At 40.8% G+C, this 22,227-nt stretch overlaps 1 protein-coding gene and 1 long non-coding RNA gene across 2 annotated transcripts in view; one reads left to right on the top strand and one right to left on the bottom strand.

The window, feature by feature from the left end:
- LOC112259580 (roquin-1-like) overlaps positions 1 to 8,832 on the bottom strand; it is a 42,549-nt gene extending 33,717 nt beyond the window's left edge. Inside the window, exons 1-3 of the mRNA XM_042328632.1 lie at positions 8,564 to 8,832; positions 5,773 to 6,150; positions 1,475 to 1,595 (exon numbers count right to left, since the gene is read on the bottom strand). Of these exons, the coding sequence (XP_042184566.1) occupies positions 1,475 to 1,595; positions 5,773 to 6,003 (352 nt within the window). The 5' untranslated portion in view covers positions 6,004 to 6,150; positions 8,564 to 8,832. The remainder of the gene's footprint in view (positions 1 to 1,474; positions 1,596 to 5,772; positions 6,151 to 8,563) is intronic.
- A 2,435-nt stretch (positions 8,833 to 11,267) lies between these two features.
- On the top strand, positions 11,268 to 20,061 carry LOC112261087. The gene is made up of 5 exons (XR_002955097.2): positions 11,268 to 12,073; positions 13,512 to 13,665; positions 16,640 to 16,943; positions 17,148 to 17,259; positions 19,563 to 20,061. It is a non-coding gene; the product is annotated as an uncharacterized LOC112261087 (long non-coding RNA).
- Positions 20,062 to 22,227: the final 2,166 nt, after the last annotated feature.

Below are 22,227 nucleotides of genomic sequence, written 5' to 3'. Positions count from 1 at the left end.
CTTCCTCTTTCAATATATTGTTTGGTGAAACATGGGTGACATTTGTAACAAGTTTCAGTAAATTATTTTTGGCAGCATTTCTATTTTGAAGATAAGAAAAATGCACCAAATTCTTTTTTTCATATTTCATCCAGTTCGCTTCATTTTTAAAAATGTATTACACTTGATCTTTCTTGAATAAGTTCCTCCATTTCTTTTAGTTTTTCCTATAGTACAGTTTTTAATCGCTATCCATCTGTACTGTTAGTCCTTCCATTTCCTTTGTTAATATGGACTCTTGACCTAAATTGCTTTGTTTTAGAGATGATTATTGAATTGTATGGCCTCTAATAGGCACATGTAAAAGTGCCCTATACAATAAGGAGACCTGCTATAAATTCTTCAGCCATGTATATCTCACTGGGTCAGGATATTTAAGCTTCCATATATCCACTAGTTCCAATATATCCATGATAATGGTGATTTCCTTAAGTGCATGATGGTGATATTTTGTAGTGTGATTTGTTTTCCTATCCATTGAGATAATAAAACCCGTATTATAATAGAGTCTTGTATTGCTTGTAGGGTTGATAAATCATTATATAAATTTTCAAAGCAGCGTGGATCACCATTATTTGGACCATATAGATTAATGAGCACAATCTGTTTATGGTCAAATAATGTCTATAAAATAATCCATTTAACTTGCGGATCTGTTTGGACAATTTGTACATTCGGATCAAAATTATTGTTAACTCATATCATTACCCCTTTTGAGTTTATTTTCCCATGGGAGAAGTATATTTTCCCCACCCCAGTCCTTTTTCCACACAACGTCCTCTAAAATTGTTGAATGAGTTTCCTGTAAACAATAGATATATTCCTTCTCTTTTAGCCAGGTAAATATTTTTCTTATTATGTGCTAAGCCATTAAAATTATAACTGGCTATAGTCATTTCACCATTTACCACAAGATACAAGTTTCAATTCTATTATCATAATATATGTTTGTAAACTCACCATTAAAAAGTACAATAACGATTGAGTGTCCATATAGCGGTACCATGATATTAGCATTGCTACTAAGTAAACCTCCAATTGTTCTCCACTGTTCCGCACGCTTAACACCCCCCATCCCAGTGACCGGAACCAATCTTTCAAAAAGAGCACACAGTCCCACCCACAGGACAGAAGCAGATAAACCGCCAAAAGCATTTCCATCACCCTCACCTCGAAAGTATTATATACAGTTATAAAAAAATATTAAATCTTGCTTATCTTAATTTACACAATTAACAAAAAATGCATAATAATCTGGGCAGTTCTAATGCTTAGGATGTTTACCTATAAACCAGGATTGCCATTACAAAATTACATTTTTGGCAAGCAATTAATATTTTAGTAAACAATTGTGATTCATGAATTGTTAATTATTTACAATATTGTCATCATCGTCCTGAGTCAGAGTTGGTTCAACACTGTGTATGCCTGTTACCTCTGGTGTTGCTGAGGGGTTTGAGGTAGAGGGCCAGCTCCTCCACACACTGACTGGCCTCCTCATAGTGCTGCGCGTCTTCTGGGCTGGTGATAAGGGCCACCGGCTGGATCTTGGGAACCTGGAATTGACGGGCCACACAAATGACACAATGGAATATTAATACATGAAAATAAACAATGAAACACTTTTCACATTTAATATGATGCTGGGAAGTGAGTAAATGGGTTAATTTACAATCAAATAATCAAACAAAGACCTTTGTTGGCTTATAATATAATTAGATGACTTAATCAATACAGTTATGTGTTGGAGCATTGAGTGTGCAGGTTCTACTTTCCCTATACGCAGTGACATATACTGAACATAAATATAAACGCAACATGCAACAATTTCAAAGGTTTTACTGAGCTACAGTACATAAGGAAATCAGTCAATTTAAATAAATCCATTAGGCCCTAATCTATGAATTTCACATGACTGGCCAGGGGTGCAGCCATGGGTGATATAGAGCAGCAGCTGTTGCATCCTGAGGTATCTCTGCATGAAAATACATGATCTGAGTGATTGATAGTTGGTATTCCGCAGTCATAAAAAGTACAAACTACAAAAGAGAAATTGTCAGACAGCAGAGGCAGTAGCTCTATAGAGATGAGAATTTTTAGAAATAATAAAGCAATCAAATAAAACAAAATGACACAATTGCACTGACCACACACACGCCTGCCACCTAAGCCCCTTTTTGAGCCTGGAAAAAAACCTGTATGTCAATGGGCATAGACACACACTGAGCAGAGAGAATTGACCCAACTTCACAGATATAGAATCTTGGACACCCTTGGCTGGCTATGTGTTGACACTTCCAGTCAAATTGTATCACAGATTGTCACTCTTAACAGAGGAAACAGTGTGATGACAGCGCGTCTTGGCAGTAATAGTAATGTTACCTGACAGGCCATCTGGCAACTTCACAAAAGAAATGTATCGATATCTGCCACACCCCTTTGCATCAGAACAATGTCCTTTCACGTCGACAACATTAGCGATCCCACAACACTACTGTGCCATCACCACGCCCCAAAAAACAATCCAATAAAAAGCGAGAGACGCCCTGGTGAGTAACATCCCAAACCGAAACTGCCTTGTGATTTAATATATAGTCAGGTTTCCATTGACCCAGGTTTATTCAACAAAAGCAATCTGTAATGGAAACGGCAGATATAGAATACATTTTCTAAAGGAGCGACAACATTTATCAATCAAATGTATTTATAAAGCCCTCTTTACATCAGCAGATGTCACAAAGTGCTATACAGAAACCCAGCTTAAAACCCCAAACAGGAAGCAACGCAGATGTAGAAGCACGGTGGCTAGGAAAAACTCTCTAGAAAGGAAGGAATTTAGGAAGAAACCTAGAGAGTTGGCCAGTCCTCTTCTGGCTTTGCTGGGTGGAGATTGTAAGAGTACATGGCCATTTAAGGCCAGATTGAACATCTTGAAGAACAAACGTTCATAGATGACCAGCAGGTTCAAATAATAAATCAGTGGTTTTAGACTAGAGGGTGCAACAGGTCAGTACCTCAGGAGTAAATGTCAGTTGGCTTTTTATAGCGGAGCATTCAGAAGTCAATACAGCAGGTGCGGTAGAGAGAGAAAACAGCAGGACCAGGACAAGGTAGCACATCCGGTGATCAGGTCAGGGGCAGGCAGGGTAGCCTAGTGGTTAGAGTGTTGGGCTAGTAACCTAAAGGTTGCAAGTTTGAATCCCCGAGCTGACAAGGTACAAATCTGTCGTTCTGCCCCTGAACAAGGCAGTTAACCCACGGTTCCTATGCCGCCATTGAAAATAAGAATTTGTTCTTAACTGACTCACCTAGTTAAATACAGGTAAATAAAAATTTGCCACTGGCAGAACAGTTGAAACTGGAGCAGCAGCACAACCAGGTGGACAGCCAGGAGTCAAGGGTGGATTTTTCTTTGGTTAAACTTTATTTGCAACAAATAGTTTTTCTTATAAATATTGATTGCCAAATAAGTTTGGAAGCTCCACTCCACATTTAATTCTAAATACCCACTGCTTGCTAAATCTATTTTAACTATATAAAAATATATATATTTGCAGGACAAGGATTGTCCTGACTTTCAAGAATGCCTGAACTGCTTTAGCTTGCTTTCTGGTTGGCTGGCAAGTTTCACCATCAAATTATTTCAGATCTACAAGAGTGCAAGTTTCACCATGGTATGGACCGCGGTGCTACGTTGGAACACAATTATTAGAATACGGCAAATATGTAAATTATTGCATCCTATCCATGCTGGTTCTCGCAGGCTACCTGAGGTGAGAGGGCATACAGGCTTTTTTTTTTTTTTTTTGTTGTTTTAAATAGGTGTGAATTCATTACGTCCAGCAGTATTTAATCGACAAGATAGTTAAAATGGTAACACACCCTTGCGGGCAATTGTCACATCTAATTTCTTTGTGAACATCCTAAATGTTGACAAAAACAAAAAAATCTCTGGACAAGTTAATAGAAACATAGCTGGTGATCATAACTGAATAGGCTATTACTCACAGACCATCTCTGACACACCTTTAAGTAGGGATGAGCATTTGACATTTTTTGACTGTTCCGAGTACTCCCACGATCCCCCCAGTACTTGAATGGAAAAAAGTATCTATTTTAGAACACAAGGTCTGCACTGGGAAAAAAATGGCATGCATTTATCTATATACCAACAGTGCACAACATGCCAAATTTGTCATAGCCATTACATCAGAACCATTACAGATAATTCCTAATTGTTACATTTACCCATATATATCTATATTTATGTCAAGAAAACAGTGCCATTTAAGATTAATTTACTGAAACCGTATCAACTGGTTATATTATAGCATGGAACACAATCTTCAAAAGAGGCAGTAACCTCTTGTAGAAGCCTTATGTTAGGAATCAAAAGGACTACGTAATGGTAGCTTAAGTAATTAAATATGAGCTGAAATCAAATTTCCCCATACATATTCAGTTAATAAAAACAAGTGCCATTTGAGAATCATTCATTGAAACTGTAATGAGCTGTGTTACCTGCTCGGCTCTGGCAGGGTCACGGCAGTCCTTTGCGGCGGCAAAAGATGTGATGCGAGATTTCTGCTACTTGTCCCCCTCTGAGAACGTCTCTTTGTGCTTGATAAGCGTATGATTTCTTATGGAACTAGATGTGCTGTGATAGGAGAGCTTGATATTGCATAGTTTGCATTGCACATGGGTTTCATCAGTTTGATCAAAATACCTTGCTTCCAAACCTCACTGCGTTTGGCCACCATGCTGATAGACCCCACTTTGCGCTATGCGCCTGAAACAGACACCCCACAGCCAATCAGAAGCACTTGACATAAAATAGTTGTCATTTAGATTTTTGAATGTTAAATAAGTTGTAAGGTGATAGTTAATCCCTCTCTGACAATATAAAAATGTTTTAATGTTAATGTCACGTGCACAAGGTGAAATTTCTTGCAGGCTCTAAATCCAACAACACAGTAATTAATAGCAATGCAGATAAAGTCGAACAAAACCACACAATAAAATAAGAACGAGAAAGTTAGAAGCTATATACAGGGTCAGTTCCAGTACCATTTTTACAATGAGCAGGAATACTGGAGTGAGAGAGGTAGATATGTATAGGGATAAGGTGACTAGGCATCAGGATGTATGATAAACAGTGTAGCAGGAGCGTAAATGATGATTGTATGCGAGTGTGTGTGCGCAGTCAGTATAAATGTGTGTGGATATTATGTGTGTGTTGGTGTGTGGGAATGTTTATTGGGTAGAGCAGGAGTTACGAAATAAATCTGACAAATAGTATTGCAGTATTTAAAGAAAAACGTGATCTCTGGGTTAAAGATAGAGTTGAGACGTACGTTCGAGTACTCATGCCCATCCCTACCTTTAAGGCTACCAGGTACATGCACCACAACTACTGACCAGGAAGATCTCTGAACAACACAGATCCCAAATAACTCCCCATTAGCTAGGTCCTCCTCTTATCATTAACTACTGTTTCTTCACCCTAAACATCAACAATCAGCTCCTAACTATCACATCTGATGGATTCATCTCCAATACTATTCTGTTGGTAGAATTCCCATGATCCTGTATCCCTAACCCTGGAGACCTTGGCACCACATCTATAATAGAAAAGGGGGAACACTGTGGTGGGACAGCGTAACGAACAGATTCTAACTGAATTGAGCCACCCCCCTCCAACCCTGACACCCCTTCCCAGGTCTCATGACTCACCTGTCCCCCCACCAGCTGCAGCAGGGCTGTGTTGACGGGCAGCTGCTCGATGTCAGTGGCGATGGCCGTCTGGTCGAAGGGGCAGGCCTTGCGGTGCAGCTTGTTTAGGCACATCTTGCAGACTGTGTGGCCACAGCCCAGCGAAATGGGCCGCCGCACCGTCTCCTCGAACGTCTGAGTGCAAATGGGACACAGCAGGAACTCTGTCCATTGTGGGGCTTGCACGGGCATGGCTGGGCAGCGTGTGTAGGGGTTGGGTGGGTGTGTGTGCAAGTATTAAAAAAATATTTTAAGATTCCACTGGAATCAAGATTTTTCTTCCGAACTCAATTGTTCTTCAAATGTCACACATCGTGGATGCGCATCACGTCACAAATCCTGAAAGAGAAGGAAAACAATCATAGTGGGATAAAAGCAATGGATTATATATAAACTAGAAGACAAATAGGGGTGCTGTGTTGAAGTCACCATGTCTCCATCTTGGCACTCCTCCACTGTAAAACATTTTTGAAGCTATAGAAATCCATTTATTAATGTCTACATCCGTTTTTGGACACATTTATTATATTAGACACCTTAATGAATAATTTGATATATATGTGAGTTAAACACAAAACTAAAACATTTATAAAATCATTCGATGAAGTATAATTATGTGAGACTGCTAATGTTACTGTCCCCACTACAACAACAAAAATACTTAAATACATGTAATTTTCTCCTTGAAACATGTAATTGAAATACTGTAGAATTCCATTAATTCCTATAAAGGACCGCTCCTACTGGGTAGTGCCAATATGGCCGACCGGTGGCTTCACAGCCTATCCATTGGCAATACATAGCATCTGTAATCCAGGGTTTACAGAGAGAAATAGTAATAGTAATGGCTTCTTTTTGTAGGCACTAACACCACCATGGTTTGTTGGACAAAGCTTATGAGGAAAATTAATGCCATTTTGGATAAACGCTGAAAATAAGGTCTGTGGTAAACACAAGCGTAGGAAATCTTTAAACATTTGATTATGAGAATCTTTATCAGCTAATGTCCCTTGTGAATTTTTAAGAATTTATGTTGTAAGATAAAGCAAATAAAGGCTTCATAATTCATAAAGGTTATGTTAACTGACTGCTATGAACTCATAGAACAAAACGTATAAAAATCTCCTAAACCTGTGTTAAATGCCGAAAATAAGGCTGGAGGTTATTTAACTTATTATTTCCCCCATATCGATGTTTTTAACTAACCAAAGGTAACTCATTTCCGGGTTTTAGGACTACAAACTGGCGAACTCTATATACATCATTGGTTAAAAGCCTGTGGGTTACATTGTGTTGACAGTGACTCTTGCACAATGTAACATTAGCCGAGCCAATTACCTTGACACAACAGATGACTCAAACCGTCATTCTTTACATTTATGGCTGGCAACTATTTGCATAGCTACACTTCTCATAACAAACAACCCAAGTTACAGGAGCTGATAAAGTGGATCTAATTTCTCTTCTTAGCACAGGTCAAGCAATAATTGCTACATTTAACTAACGTTAGCTGAAATAAAATAAGGTTGGACAAATCCATTGGCCAGTGTCCTGTTAGCCAACTAACGATACTTAGCTGAAAGAGAAACGTTAACGTCTGGCTAACTATATTTTCATTAAAATTATACCAGACACAATATGAATAGCTTCAATGAACACGCATAGAGAATAAATTATGGTTAAATGCACAAGGCAAGTCAGTTCAATACCGCTGCCTTACAAATTCAAAATGGCTAGGTAAAGAGACAATCCACCACCGGCAAGCTGAATAGTTAGTTAGTAACGTTAGCATGATTGCCATCCAGCAGTGTCGTCTTTAGTTAACCAACCAACTACCTGATTAAACCTGTTCTGGGTGGTTCAATCATTTTCAAAGCGCCAGAAAATTCAGCCTTCAGATACATAATGAATGGCTGGCCACCCAGACGGCCAAATGACCGATCAAAACAACGACTGACGCTGTTAGCCTGTGGCCTGGCTAGCTTTAGTGGACAAAGACGAAGAGGCGACGACGCTAGCTACTTGTACTAACGTAGCTAGTTAGCCAACTTATGCTGAGCAGAATTAGCTAACTAACAATTTGATCCTGCAAGTTTAGCTACAGATTCTATATACGTTTTATTTCAAATACCAATTAGTTAACCACGCAACACGTCTAGGTAGCTTTATGGCAAGTCGCTAAATAGTTGAGTTAAATTCGAGCGACAATTAGCTAACTGGCTACTATATATGGTAAACAACCTTAGATATCTAGCTAACGTTAGATGCTTTCATGACAAACGAAAACAAAAACGCATGAAACGAATTTAGTTAAAGAAACTAGGTAAGTTAGCTAGCCGTTAAAACTAGCCACATTAACATTACAAGTAAAACAAATAGCTAACTACAAGGGAAATCGTGCTAGCTAGATAACGTAAAGCCATTTCATGTGGCAATAGCTACAATTGTGTTAGCTAAGCTAGTTAACGTTAGCTATATTTAACACTACCGTTTTACTATAGTAGACGTCTAGTTAACTGAATATCAAATATTTAGCTAGCTATCGTTGTGTGGCAATCCAATTACTAAACCAGGCTGCAGAATGTTGTTGGCGAGTAAATTAAATAAGCCAGTTAACATACTGCTACGTAGTTAGCGAGCCGAGTGGGATGCTAGCTCTCAGTCATGCTAGCTCAGAAACTAGGCGTCGTTAACGAACATGTATTGTTCACGGTTCATAACATTTTAGCGTTTACATGCACAAATTACTCACTCATTCCAAAACACTTGGAAGACTTTTATCTGTCTTTAGAAAAATCTTGTGTTATTTTATCGGAAGCCATGTCGCCTATGCAGCTTGGCTGCTGCCGAAGTTTGAGGGTGTCAACTGAGTGTCTGGCTTGTTAGCTAACATTTGAGGTGGGCGATGAGCGACTGCACCCCCGGTTGGTGGGAGAATGCCAGTGCACAGCAAACATGTCGGGCAGCATCGCCATCTGTCACGTCTAGTGGATATGGCCAGAGAGGAAGCGGTAGCGGCCCATGTCGGTGGAAAATATGTGTCCCTCCAAGTAGATGGCGTTTTTCGCCTACCAAGCAATGCTTTGTTTGTATGGAGATCAATGAGAGTTTCGAATTTGGTCCCAAAAAAGGGAATGGGTTATTTACTACGTGAGGTTTATTTGATTGAATAGACGTTTCTTAATGATGGTTGTTACACGAGTGTACTGATATAAGTAAGACACGTGACATCCCCGCAACTTTGAGAAAAACATATTTATATCAGAGTTGTCACGGCTTGGCTATTTATATTAATGACTGAGACTAGTAGCATAGCATCGCTCTCTGTTTAATACAGACGGTTGACGTCAACAATCCTAATCGTATATTCAAAGATATTAACCCTCCTGTTATGTTCGTTTCATGTTAATTAATTCTGTGTTCCCGGTCCAGAATGACCGCCCCATTATATCTGATTATAAATCCATAATAATCCATATATTATCACCTAATATTGTGTTAGATCTTTTTAACTTAAGTTATTGTGAACATTACACGTTTTGAACTTCTATTTGCTATTTATGGCCTGTAGGCCTCATTGACCTGAGCTCATACAACTCGTTTTTGAGTCAAATGTATGGATTATTTTGACTATAACAAATACCCAGATTACATATATTGTGCTATTTATCACAGACTACTTTGTGTGAAATTTTAACAAGGACTCTCTCCTCCTCACCAGTGTCATGATCAAAGATATGATCAAGAGCCTCACATACAGTATATCGTTTGATCATTGTGCTGCCACAGAATGAATAGTGAGCAAGGCCTCAAAAAAGCTATATACCAGAGCTGCGAGAAAAGTGCTATGTATTATTGAAACAATGTTGCGATTGTTTGTGAGAATGTCAACAGGTGTGGTTCCCGTGGGCGAAAGATTCTATTGGGGAAAGGTTCCGGTGTAGGTTTCCATGGATGCCAAGAAGGGAGTGAGGTGTGTGCTCAAACATACATGCATGTGGGGGTCTGGGAGAGGAACTGTGTCCATCTGATGAATGGGCATGTGCCTGAACTCAATTTTATACACAAAATGACCGGTCATTTTTTATTTTTTACCAGGAACACCACAGGGGCACAAATGTTAAATAAAACACCCAACGTTTAATGAAAATCATCCAAATGTATATTGTGTGTTCAGATGCCCTGTGTGGACAAAGTCATGGAACCTTATAACAATCAGATTAAGGTAACTACATTTTTTCAGAGAGAAAACGTGTAAATCGGTCGAATTGGACCGATTCACAAGTTTTCTTCAAGGGTGGTGGATTACATCTGTCCAGGTAGGTCATTGACCTTGTTCAAATATTTTATAGTCATTTTGAAAATATTTTGTGTATTTCTATCCTCTGGTACACTTGAAACTCAATGTCAGGGGAATTCATTCAGTTGAAAATAGGTCATTCATTCATGTGCGATAGCCTACAGTTGGATGCTTAGTAACAGATAATTGTTGTTCTTATACTATTTACTTTTATTAGTACAACTGGACAAATCCTGTGCCTAATCAGTCTGCAGCTGATCATAAAGGAAAATAGAACAAAATTACAAGTAATGCACTTTTTTATATATATTTTAATGTCTTCATCCCATGTCTTTTAGGGCAACACCACTTTCTTATATGGTCAGTACAATGCCAGCTATCACACATATGTTTCTTATGTACTGGTGGCTTATTTCCATTCTAAATGATTATCCATTATCCTATGTAGTAATCATTTGATAAAGGGTAGACATTGAATTAAATCCACTACTTCAAATATCCTAGTTCTAGTGAGTCTATTTTACCAGCTGCCTGCAACAATTAGTGATCCCTTTCTCCTCATTAGGTTCCAATCAAACTTGTCTTCTTTGCCTTGTCAGCCAATGGAGGGGGAAAAGGTACAAATCACACAAATATCGCCTTCTGCCAGCTCTTTGCATTGGACAAAAGCCTCTGATGACCGGGGCTTCCTCCTGAGCCTCGTCCTCGAGCCTGGCACACTCTCTGCCTCCTCTCCCTTACATTCCCCCTCCTTGTACGCCTTGTTGTAAGACAAGTCTGGGAAAGAGGGACTGGGAGAAGTTAACTGAAAAAGATAGATACTAAATTGGAGTACCCTGGCTGGATGTGTGCCAGGGCAGCCTTGCTGAGCTTGGACAACATCCAGTCGGACAGCATGGTTGAAGAACATGGTACATGGTAGCACATGCACACGTGCTACCATGTACTATGTTCTTCATCCATCAAGAGTGTGGGAGGTAAACAAATAGGTCTAGCTTTGGAACACAAATAATTTGCTCGATAATGCTGGGATTGGGAAGGAGGGCTTAGTTTCACCTTTTAGTTGCACCTCCTTTTCAAGTGAATGTCAATTGTTTTGTAAGCAAACCAGGCGTCGTTGATGAAGTAAATCCGTTCATTATAAAATGTGCTTAGAACTGTTCAGTCTGGGGCCCGTCTCAGATCTTGTGTCAGACGATCAGAGCTCTATGGTTTCTGTTTCCGAGTACCTCCCACCATCAGGAGCACTTAGAGGAACAGATTTGTTGGTGTTGTGGAGCTATTATTAGCACTCTGGGGAGGGGCGAGTCTGTTTATGTCCTTATTTGCGTCTGCCCATGTGTGTGTTTGTTTGTTTGTACGCGTGTGATTGTGCGGGGTGGGGTTAAAGTTGAACCACAGTGACACGGAGTGCATAGCACAGTCAGATGATAATGTTTTAATACCGATCTGTAAGGCCCATGAATCTGACAGGCATTCGGATCCGAGATGAGCTTGGGGTTCGTTCCATGGGTTTGATGTGATGTGTGGCTTACCTTCAACCTTAATGGCTGAGTAAAGCCCTCCACAGTTTTAGTACCTGCATACATGCTTTAACAATGCACTTCTGCTGCTCAGTTTGCATTAGAGGTAAACTGTGACCAAAGTATCTCAAATATCCTTACCATGTAAATGTATCTTGATGCATCTTCACCCCTAAACGTCAACCATGTGAATTGAAAGTGGCTTTGTGTAACAATGTAATAGCATTTGTGTTAATGCTAAGCTTGTTGAGTTGAACGGTTCTTTTGGATTTGTTGCAACGGATGCAGGAGGGTCCATTTGCATGGCATGGAACTAAGTTTGGAAAGATTTATTTGAATGGTGAAAGGTCTCTTTTTTTTGTTTTCAGTGTCTCTAGACACATCTGCCTTTGCGGGACCATGAGTGGGATTCAGCCATTCCACAACAAGTGCTGCCCCGGTAAGGAATATCACACTAGTGTCTGTCTGCATAGAAAAGTGGGGTGGGTGTGTGTGCAAGGATGGATGGGGGTTCAACTACCTTTATGGGGGAATAGTTTTTCCCCCCTATATATTCTTTATTTGGTTCAAAAATAAAATGTTGTCCTCACTAGCATCATGCACACCTGAACGTTGCATTGCCCCGAGGGACATGGTTGAAGCGTAAATCACTTTGATCAAATCAATGAAAGCAGGCTGGCCACAGCTGGAAAACCATGTCAAAATGATTTTTTGTCAGAGCTACAGATTGAAACATAGGCTACAGCAAAGATGCTAAGAAAGCATATGACATCTGATCACACCTCTCCCGTGAGAGTGGAAGTAGTGGGTAAATACGAAGCATCACAAAGCTAAGCTACAGACACAACAGCTTCCTTACATCCAGGAGTGGATGAGTATGCAGATGACAGGGATAAGGGTGTGTCATGCTCTCTTGGCCACTAAAGCAGATAGAGCAGAGGATCAAGTGGAATACAGTGGATAAAGTACAATACAGGGGCTAAGCTACGCCGTTGGGCATATGACGCTCCTCTCCTAATGCTCGCCACCATGCTCCAGTCCTATCTGATTTTATATAAGAAGGCTTAACGTTGAAGATTCGGGTGTTCATAGCTCCACTCTCTATAAGTCTATCCGTAGGGCATATGATGTTCTCTGGATATGTACCGGTGCAGAATCAGCTCGGTACAACTGAAGGCCCCAGATGTGTGGTGCAGGCAAATGAGTCGAGAAAAAAATACACTTCTTTCGTGTGGGTTCGGATCCCACCGCTGCCATCAATTATGCAAGGCGAGGATTCAGTAAAGGGTAGGGCAACTGCATTCTTCAATGGTGTTGTAGCAACATCATAGAGGTAGATAGATGGCGCACTTGGACCAAAAGCCTGCTTTAGCATGGGCAGCACCATTGAGGACTTTCACAATTTCGAAGTAGTCAACTAGGTGGAACATGCTATGGGTTAATAAGGAAGAATCACAGAATTCCAACCAGTTTAGCAGTTTTAAAACTGTTCAGACTATACATACTCCAGCATTTATTTAAAAACCGCTAATACACCAATAGAAGAAGAATAAATTGACTACTTTAAAATGGAGCTAGCCCCCAATGGTGTTGCCCATGCTGTAACAGAAGACGCCTTTACGAAGATAAAGGGGGTGCTATTTTTCCATATCTATGATCAATCAATAAACAAACATGTTGCCACTTCAATTACTAGCTCAAAGACAACCCTGATCCCAAATCATCCCAAGAAACTATTCAAGTATCCCACAGGGTGATTGCGCCCTCTCCTGGCAAGGATTGGTAAGACATTTATATCACCTATATACAGTGTCATATATATATATATATATATATATCCCTCTCCCATTTACCCTCTGTCTCTATGTGATTGACAGGTCACACGTCAACCCTGACAAAAATCCCCCTGAGCCCCAGACACGAGTGGGCCATGCTACTGCTGGAGAAGGCTTGGTTAAAAGCCCACTTCAATCACGCCAAAGGGGAACGCCCCCCAACCCGCCGTGCCCATTCTGCCCAGATATATAACCCGTAAGTCAGCTGTGCCCTGTTGTCAATCAACTGTATTTGTTCCTTTGTCGATCTCTATCAACACCCTCTTCTGTTCATCTGACCACCTGTCTGACTACCTGTACCTTTTGAGAAGTGTAACTTGTTCCAAAAAAACCTTTTGATTTATTTCAAAATGTTTACATTCTGTCATAAAGAGCACATGTTTAACATAATAAAAAACATGTTTTCCCATCTCAAGAGCTTAAATTTAAAAAGTACTATAGTAAGTGCCTATTAAGTACCAAATAAATTAACAGGGTTGACCGAAACAGGGTTGACCGTAAAAAGGTTGACAATTTAATCATAAATCAGCCATAAATCTGCTCGTGACAGCAGGAATGGAATGGAAGCTTTTTGTGTGCAACAGAGAGTGGCAATTGAAGGCAAGCTTCACAAAAAAAAACAGTAATTTCTAGCCTGTCTGTCTACGGGTAACAGGGTTGACTTGTTATGCTCGACCAGCTCAGTTTTCCACCACAAAACACCAGAAAATTGCCCTTTTTTAAAATTTCTCTTTTACTAGCTCACCTGTTTTTACACTCTGATTTGACTTAGGTGTTTAATATTTCTATATAACAAAAAAGGAATAGTTTCACCATATTAAAAGTTCAGTTCACATAGCAAGGTTGACCTGAGAATGAGGGACAGACGTAAACTAATCACAATAAATAAATATTAATGATCAGAAATTACTTTGTCAAAGCAACAAAATAGCTAGTGCTTTACAATGATGGTGGAAACTTGGGAGACATTTTTGGATGAAGTGGTTTGATATCTTCCTAGAATTGGCACAAGGTTGATGGATGCACATGTCAAAATGCTGAATATTTGCACTTTAGCGAGCCTTTATTCATATACAAAATCTGATTTATTGAATTATCCAAGTGGTCTATATTAAAGGTCACTTTATTTCATTTATTTCAGGCTTTTGAAATTCAGTATTGATGCACAATTTCTACTTAAAATATCAAAGGGATGCAAAAAGGCACTCATTTCGTGGAACGACCCAACTACCAATGACTGATCGTTTCAGAATCATAACTCTGGTTTCTGATTGGAAACACAGCGCGGGTATTTTAGAGATACAGAGACTGCTCTGTGGCTTACACCATGGCATTTACGTAATGGTTATTTTGTTCCTGAAATCCCCTCTTATACTGTATCAGTGGGATCCATTCACAGCAAATGGTATTAGGAATACTGACACACACACACACATAATCGTCGGTATGGGAACTCGCCCACGCGGGTGCGGTTTGAGGACGAATCAGAGAACGAAGCGGAGTCTTGCTACCTGGATTGGGAGAGTGGGCGGGCCACGGGCCAGAAATCCAAGGGCATTCTAGAAAAGAAGACAGAGCGTAGAATCAGCATTACAGGCCCTACTCCAATACTGGAGGACGTCAGTTTCACGAATGCTGTTTCTACCCAGGTGGCGGAGTCAGCGATGTTGGTGAGGAAATGTAAAGATTGTGGATCTAATCTTAGGGATCTTCCGGTGCCCGAACCACAGACTGCTACGGCCCAGCCCGGAAACGCGGAGGAGAATCAGGGGAAGAAGGTCACTCGCTGTGCCCTACCAGTTCAATCCGATGGGATCCCCCAACTAGAACAGCCCAGCAGTGGCTGCCCCAAAGTGGCAGCGGTCACCATCGGGGAGGTCCTGATTCTGGGAGAGGAATCAGTTTAATCAGCTTCTTGATATGCCACACCTGTCAAGTGGATGAATTATCTTGGCAAAGGAGAAATTCTCACTAACAATGACGTAAACAGATGAGTGCAAAGCTTTTTAGAGAAATATGATTTTTGTGCATATGGGACATTTCTGGGATCTTTTATTTCAGCTCATGAAACATGGGCCCAACACTTTACATGTTGAGTTTATATTTTTGTTCAGTTTATATATACAGTACCAGTCAAAAGCTTGGTCACATCTACTCATTCCAGGGGTTTTCTTTATTTGTACTATTTTCTACATTGTAGAATAATAGTGAAGCCATCAAAACTATGAAATAACACATGGAATCATGTAGTAATCCAAAAAGTGTTAAACAAATCAAAATATATTTAAGATTCTTCAAATTAGCCACCCTTTGCCTTGATGACAGCTTCGCACTCTTGGCATTCTCTCAATCAGCTTCATGAGGTAGTCACCTGGAATGCATTTCAGTTAACAGGTGTACCTTGTTAGAAGTTAATTTGTGGAATTTAATGCGTTTGAGCCAATCAGTTTTGTTGTGACAAGGTAGGGGTGGTATACAGAAGATAGCCCTATTTGGTAAAAGAAGTAAGCAAAGAGAAACGACAGTCCATCCTTACTTTAAGACCTGAGGATCAGTCAATCTGGAAAATTTCAAGAACTTTGAAAGTTTCTTCAAGTGCAGTCACAAAAACCATCAAGCACTATGATGAAGCTGGCTCTCATGAGGACTGCCACAGGAAAGGAAGACCCAGAGTTACCTCTGCTGCAGAGGATGAGTTCATTAGAGTTAACTGCACCTCAGATTGCAGCCCAAATAAATGCATCACAGAGTTCAAGTAACAGACACATCTCAACATCAACTGTTCAGAGGAGACTGCGTAAATCAGGCCTTCATGGTCAAATTGCTGCAAAGAAAACACTACTAAAGGACACCAATATGAAGAAGAGACTTGCACCGGCCAAGAAACACGAGCAATGTACATTAGACCAGTGAAAATCTGTCCTTTGGTCTTTTTGGTTCCAACCACTATATCTTTGTGAGATGCAGAGTAGGTGAGTGGATGATCTCCGCATGTGTGGTTCCCACCGTGAAGCATGGAGGAGGTGAGATGGTGCTTTGCTGGTGACACTGTCAGTTATTTATTTAGAATTCAAGGCACACTTAACCAGCAAGGCTTCCACAGCATTCTGCAGTGATACACCATCCCATCTGGTTTGCGCTTAGTGGGACTGTCATTTGTTATTCAACAGGACAATGACCCAAAACACACCTCCAGGCTGCTCTGTCTGTACACGTTGCTAACGTGTGTGGGAGGTCTATGGCAGAGTGGGATGGTAGACCCAAACTCTCACTGCGACGGTTCTTCTCCTTCGTTGGGCTGCACAGTGTGGGCAGGCTGGTGAAGGGAGGGTGCTCCAGCAGCATGGAACAGCTCAGTATCTCAGCGCCTCTGGCCAGCTCCGCCCCACCCACAGGCTTCACCCCAACGCCTGCCAGCAGACGACCCCCTCACGACAGGCACTGTGCACAGTAAGCACCAGTCCTTCAATTCAGGTCAGCTCAGTTGCATTCTCACTAACTCATTAAGCAACATAAAGGCCTATGGCACTTTACTCTTATACCATTCTTTAACATTTTCATGTTGATGTATTTTCATGGCTGACATACAAGAGACTGTCTGTGACTGTCAGCACTCAGGAGACAACATCAACTGCACTGATGATGACACCTTGTTGCAATGTGCTTCTCTGTCACCAGGTGTCCCCACTGGCCCAGCTTCGTAAGCCTCCTCTGTGCAGAGTCTGGAGAGGAGAGTGGAGCGTTCAACCATTCTGGGAGAGGTGCCCGTGCCTTAAAGCCTGGCACCCAGGTACAGACAGACAGAGAGAGCGAGAGAGAGAGTGTGTGTGTGTGGGGGGAGAGGGAGAGAGAAGGACAAAAGAGATTTATCATTGTGTATAGGCTCTAAATCAACTAGCTCTGCCAATAGTACTCTGTACTTTCCAATCTTTCAAACGGTAAAAAAAAACTATAATGAAACAGAGATTCAATTCCAATCAAGAAATTTCAGGACAACATATGGAACATAAAGGAAAAGGGGGAATGTGAATACTGTCATCCTTTTTGACAACACTACAAACACACGCAGTTCTTCTTCATCTACACTGAACAAATGCCATTCCATATGCACAAAAACCTTATTTCTCTCTCAAATGGTGTGCACAAATTTGTTTACATCCCTGTTAGTGAGCATTTCTCCTTTGCCAAGAGGATCCATCCACATGACAGGTGTGACATATCAAACAGCTGATTAAACAGCATGATCAGTACACAGGTGCACCTTGTGCTGGGGACAATAAAAGGCCATTTTAAAATATGCAGTTCTGTCACTAAACACAATACCACAGATGTCTCAAGTTTTGAGGTAGTGTGCAATTGGCATGCTGAGTGCAAGAATGTCCACCAGAGCTGTTGCCAGATAATTTAATGTTAATTTCTCTACCATAGGCCGCCTCCCAATGTCATTTTAGAATATTTGGCAGTACGTCCAACCGACCTCACAATCACAGACCACTTGTAACCATGCCTTACGAGGACCTCCACAGCTGGCTTATTCATTTGCAGGATCATCTGAGACCAGCCATCCGGACAGTTGGTGAAACTTTAGGTTTGCACAACCGAAGAATTTCTGCACAAACTGTCAGAAACCATCTCATCTGCATGCTCGTTGTCCTCACCAAGGTCTTGAACTGACTGCAGTTTGTCGTCGTAACCAACTTCAGTGGGCAAATGCTCACCGTCAATGTCCACTGGCACACTGGAGAAGTATGCTCTTCATAGATGAGTTCCGGTTTCAACTGTACCGGGCCGATAGCAGACGGCGTGTATGGCGTCATGTGGGCGAGCGGTTTGCTGATGTCAACGTTGTGAACAGAGTGCCCCATGGTGGCGGTGGAGTTATGATATGGGCAGGCATAAGCTATGGACAACGAATAAGATTGCATATAAATGGCGATTTGAATGCGCAGTATTACCGTGACAAGCTCCCGAGGCCCATTGTTGTGCCATTCATCTGCCGCCATCACCTCGTGATGCATGATAATGTTTGGGATGCTCTGAATCGACATGTACGACAGCGTGTTTCAGTTCCAGCCAATAGTTGGAGCAGCTGTACACAGCCCATTTGTAAATAGCCCATCCAACTACCTACCTCATCCCAATATTAGTTTTAGTTTTTTCTGCTCTTTTGCACACCAGTATTTCGAATTGCACATCGTCATCTGCACATACAGAATATCACTCCAGTGTAAATTGCTCAGTTGTAATTACTTTGCCACTATTGGCCTATTTATTGCCTTACCTCCTTACTTCATTTGCACTCTGTGTTTTTGTTTTTGTCACACTGCTTTGCTTTATCTTGGCCAGGTCGCAGTTGTAAATGAGAACTTGTTCTCAACTGGCCTACTTGGTTAGATAAAGGTGAAATATTTTTTTAATAAAAACAAATATCCAGCAACCTTGTACAGCCATGGAAGAGGAGTGGGACAACATTCCACAGACCACAATCAACAGCCTCATCAACTCTATGCGAAGGAAATGTGTCACGCTGCATGAGGCAAATGGTGGTCACACCAGATACTGACTGGTGTTCTGATCCACGCCCCTAAACATTTTTTTAAAGGTATCTGTGACCAACAGATGCATATCTGTACTCCCAGTCATGTGAAATCCATAGATTATGGCCTAATGAATGTATTTAAATTGACTGATTTCCTCATATGAACTGTAACTTGGGAAAGTCTTTGAAATGATTGCATGTTACGTTTAGATTTTTGTTCAGTGTAGATTGTAGACCTTATTTCACACTAGGCAATGTTTGACTTAGCAAAATGCCTTGTGTTCATACAAACCATATAGCTAGATTATTGTAAGAACCCAATTTCCAATAGGAGCCCGATTTTGACAACTGCCACCAATTTTTCATGAAGGTAAATATATACCCCCACTACATTTCACCGGAATGTCTGTATCCTACTATCTCTACAGTGATCCAGAGAGCCCTGAGTGTGGAAGAGGTCCCATGGGGCTTGTCATCCAGGACTTCCCTGATGGGACCCTTCTCCTAGAGCTTACCAGAGCCCCATTAATCTCCACCCCTCTCTCTCATCTCAGGTGTGTATGTGGAGCAGGTAGGGGACGGTTCCTGGGCGCTGAGGGGGATGAGATCCTGGAGGTGAATGGGGAGGCGGTGGCTGGACTGACCCTGGATCAGGTGTCAGGTCTCATGACACGCAACAGCACCGCCTCTATCCATATATCCTGCCACTCGTCGGAACCAGCGATGAGCAATGCAATACTGGAATATTCCATTATCCATTTCAATAAATTAAAAAACACTGGACACTGCCCTGTGATGATGTCATGACAAAAACACGAGAATGGAAATAAGCAAGCATAATGAGAGATTTTTTTTAACTCTGGGAGAACCAAAGGAAGGACATAATCAACCTAATTATATTTGTCCATTATTAGGCCTAGTCTTTGAAGATTCCCTCAAATGTAACTACCGGTCAATCAAAACTGATGACAAATAAAACAGAGAAAGAAGATGCTGCACCTAATGGTCATTTTGCATTTCACAATAAATCACATATTGTATAATATATATAATGAAATCTGTTTATTAAATTAGGCTACCTGTTTAACCTGCACTCACTCGTCCTATGCAATATTTGGTAACTTGCTAAATGACAGTTCAACCCAATAGTTGACCTTTTTCTAACACACAGCCTCCCTTGCGAATCTAATTGCAAACTTTGTTGAAAAAGCTCATTCATCAAATATCTCTACTACCGAGGTAGCGGACTTTCTTATGAACTTTACCAACAGCTTGGGGCCCGAAACCAGGTTTTGTAGAATCTAGCTCCAACTACATTGATTCGCCGAAGGTCAATACTTCATACTTAAAAAATACATATATCAAACGTTCACCTTGTACCTATGTTTGCACTCTGTAGTTGCGCGCCTTTCTTTGCTGAAATCCAGACTTTTTCAATAAAAGTTGTAGGCTAGGTTTATTAAAAACGTATGGATTTCGGGAAATAAAGGCACGCAACTACAGAGGGCAAACACGTACAAGGCGGGCGTTTCCTAATTTACTTTTTAAATTTGTATTTACCCTGGGCGAATCGATGTAGCCTGGTCTCGGCTCCACGCTGTTGGTCAAATTCATCAGAAACTTAATTCACAATGGAGTGAAGTTTAGTCCGCTACCAAGGTGGTTAATTTCTTTCTCAAAAGTTATTCATCAACGCTATGTTATTCTTATTTTTTTGTGTGGCAGTGTCTCCTTCTGCAGTCAATCCATTGACTTTAACGAAAAAGGTTGGGAAATAGGCTAGTGTTTGTTTTTCTCTTTTTGTATAGCCGACAGCTTGCCCAGTCTGCTTTTACTGGATGTAAGAGGATGCTTGTCGTGACCAGCACGTGATATTATGTCAAAGGTCGTGTGACACTCAACTTTCAAGGCGTGAAAACAGAGAGCTAGTGAAGGAGGGGACATTGGTGGGGATTTTTTTTTATCAATGGAAGTAAGTGGCTCTAATGTGTTCCGTTTAGCGTAGGACGTTTTCTCCACAGTCTGAAGCTTAGACGTGTCAGTAAATATGTCTCTGGAGACGAAAGAAACGCACACCTGTTTAGGCGAGGTGCTGGAGTAGAACACTTGAAAAAGAAAAGGACAGCCGCACACTGTCTCAACTTGTCTTTGTAGAATAGGCTACATATCAATGGCCTAGTAAGTGTTATTGTACATTATACTAAGTTTAAGAATTAGGCCTAAACCTTGCCACCTCTGATGGTCCGACAAAAGTAGGTTAGGCTATAGACACAGACTGTAAACCAAGGCCTATATTCCTAATCGTAGCCTACTAGGCTATAGCCTATCCTTATCGAACATGGGGTAATATATTCCAATAAAACGGAATTATGATAGGCTAGTTGCTCCCTTCATTTGAATGAACAAAAAAAGCGTGGAAAATACCTGACCATTTAGCCTATAGCCTATGCTGTATGTCCTCCAGTGATGGTGCGTCACTGCTGATTTCTCCCTCCGCTTATCCGATGAAAGCGAGCTGATATGGGTTTTATCTCTCTCAGCCATGTCACCCCCGGGGACTCCCGCTAAATTTGCCACGAATACCAGGCATGGCTACCCCATAGATAAGCTACATAAAAACAATGACAGTGAACAATTCCTTCCAGCATCAGAAGTCATTTGGTATTGGGTCCATTTGTGTATTCAACTTAGACAACAAAATAATTACACATTGGTCATCTCCAAAGTATTGATGTTGAAATTAATATAATAGAATATTAGAGAATAGGCCTCGATTCAACTGAAATGTATATTACTACAGCCTAATGATTATGATTAGTTTATAATTATGATTATTAGGCTATTATTATTATTATATCCTATGTCTTATTATCAGTGTCGGTCTACAAATTATAGGGTTGTATTGCCTAATTTTAATTGGAAATTAAGCCTTATGCACGACAAAGATAAACATATTGTACCTTACAGACTTGTTTGTTTATTTTCCAGGGGCGGAATAATATCAGGAAAATATAACCACATAGATTCACCTTTTGCCTATACCTCGCATCGTTGTAGTTACTGAAGCTGCATCCATATGTCTTTATGCTTTGCCCTCCACAAGCCTATATAGCCTACGACAGCCAAATAATAATGAATCATTTCATAAATAATGGGTTTAGTGGCTTATCAGGAACGAAGAGTCCGCTGCCGTGCGCTTATCTCGCCTGGCCACATTGC

The sequence above is a fragment of the Oncorhynchus tshawytscha genome, linkage group LG10 (assembly GCF_018296145.1).
Source record: "Oncorhynchus tshawytscha isolate Ot180627B linkage group LG10, Otsh_v2.0, whole genome shotgun sequence".
In the NCBI taxonomy this organism is placed as follows: domain Eukaryota; kingdom Metazoa; phylum Chordata; class Actinopteri; order Salmoniformes; family Salmonidae; genus Oncorhynchus; species Oncorhynchus tshawytscha.
This window is presented reverse-complemented; position numbering and strand designations above follow the sequence as displayed.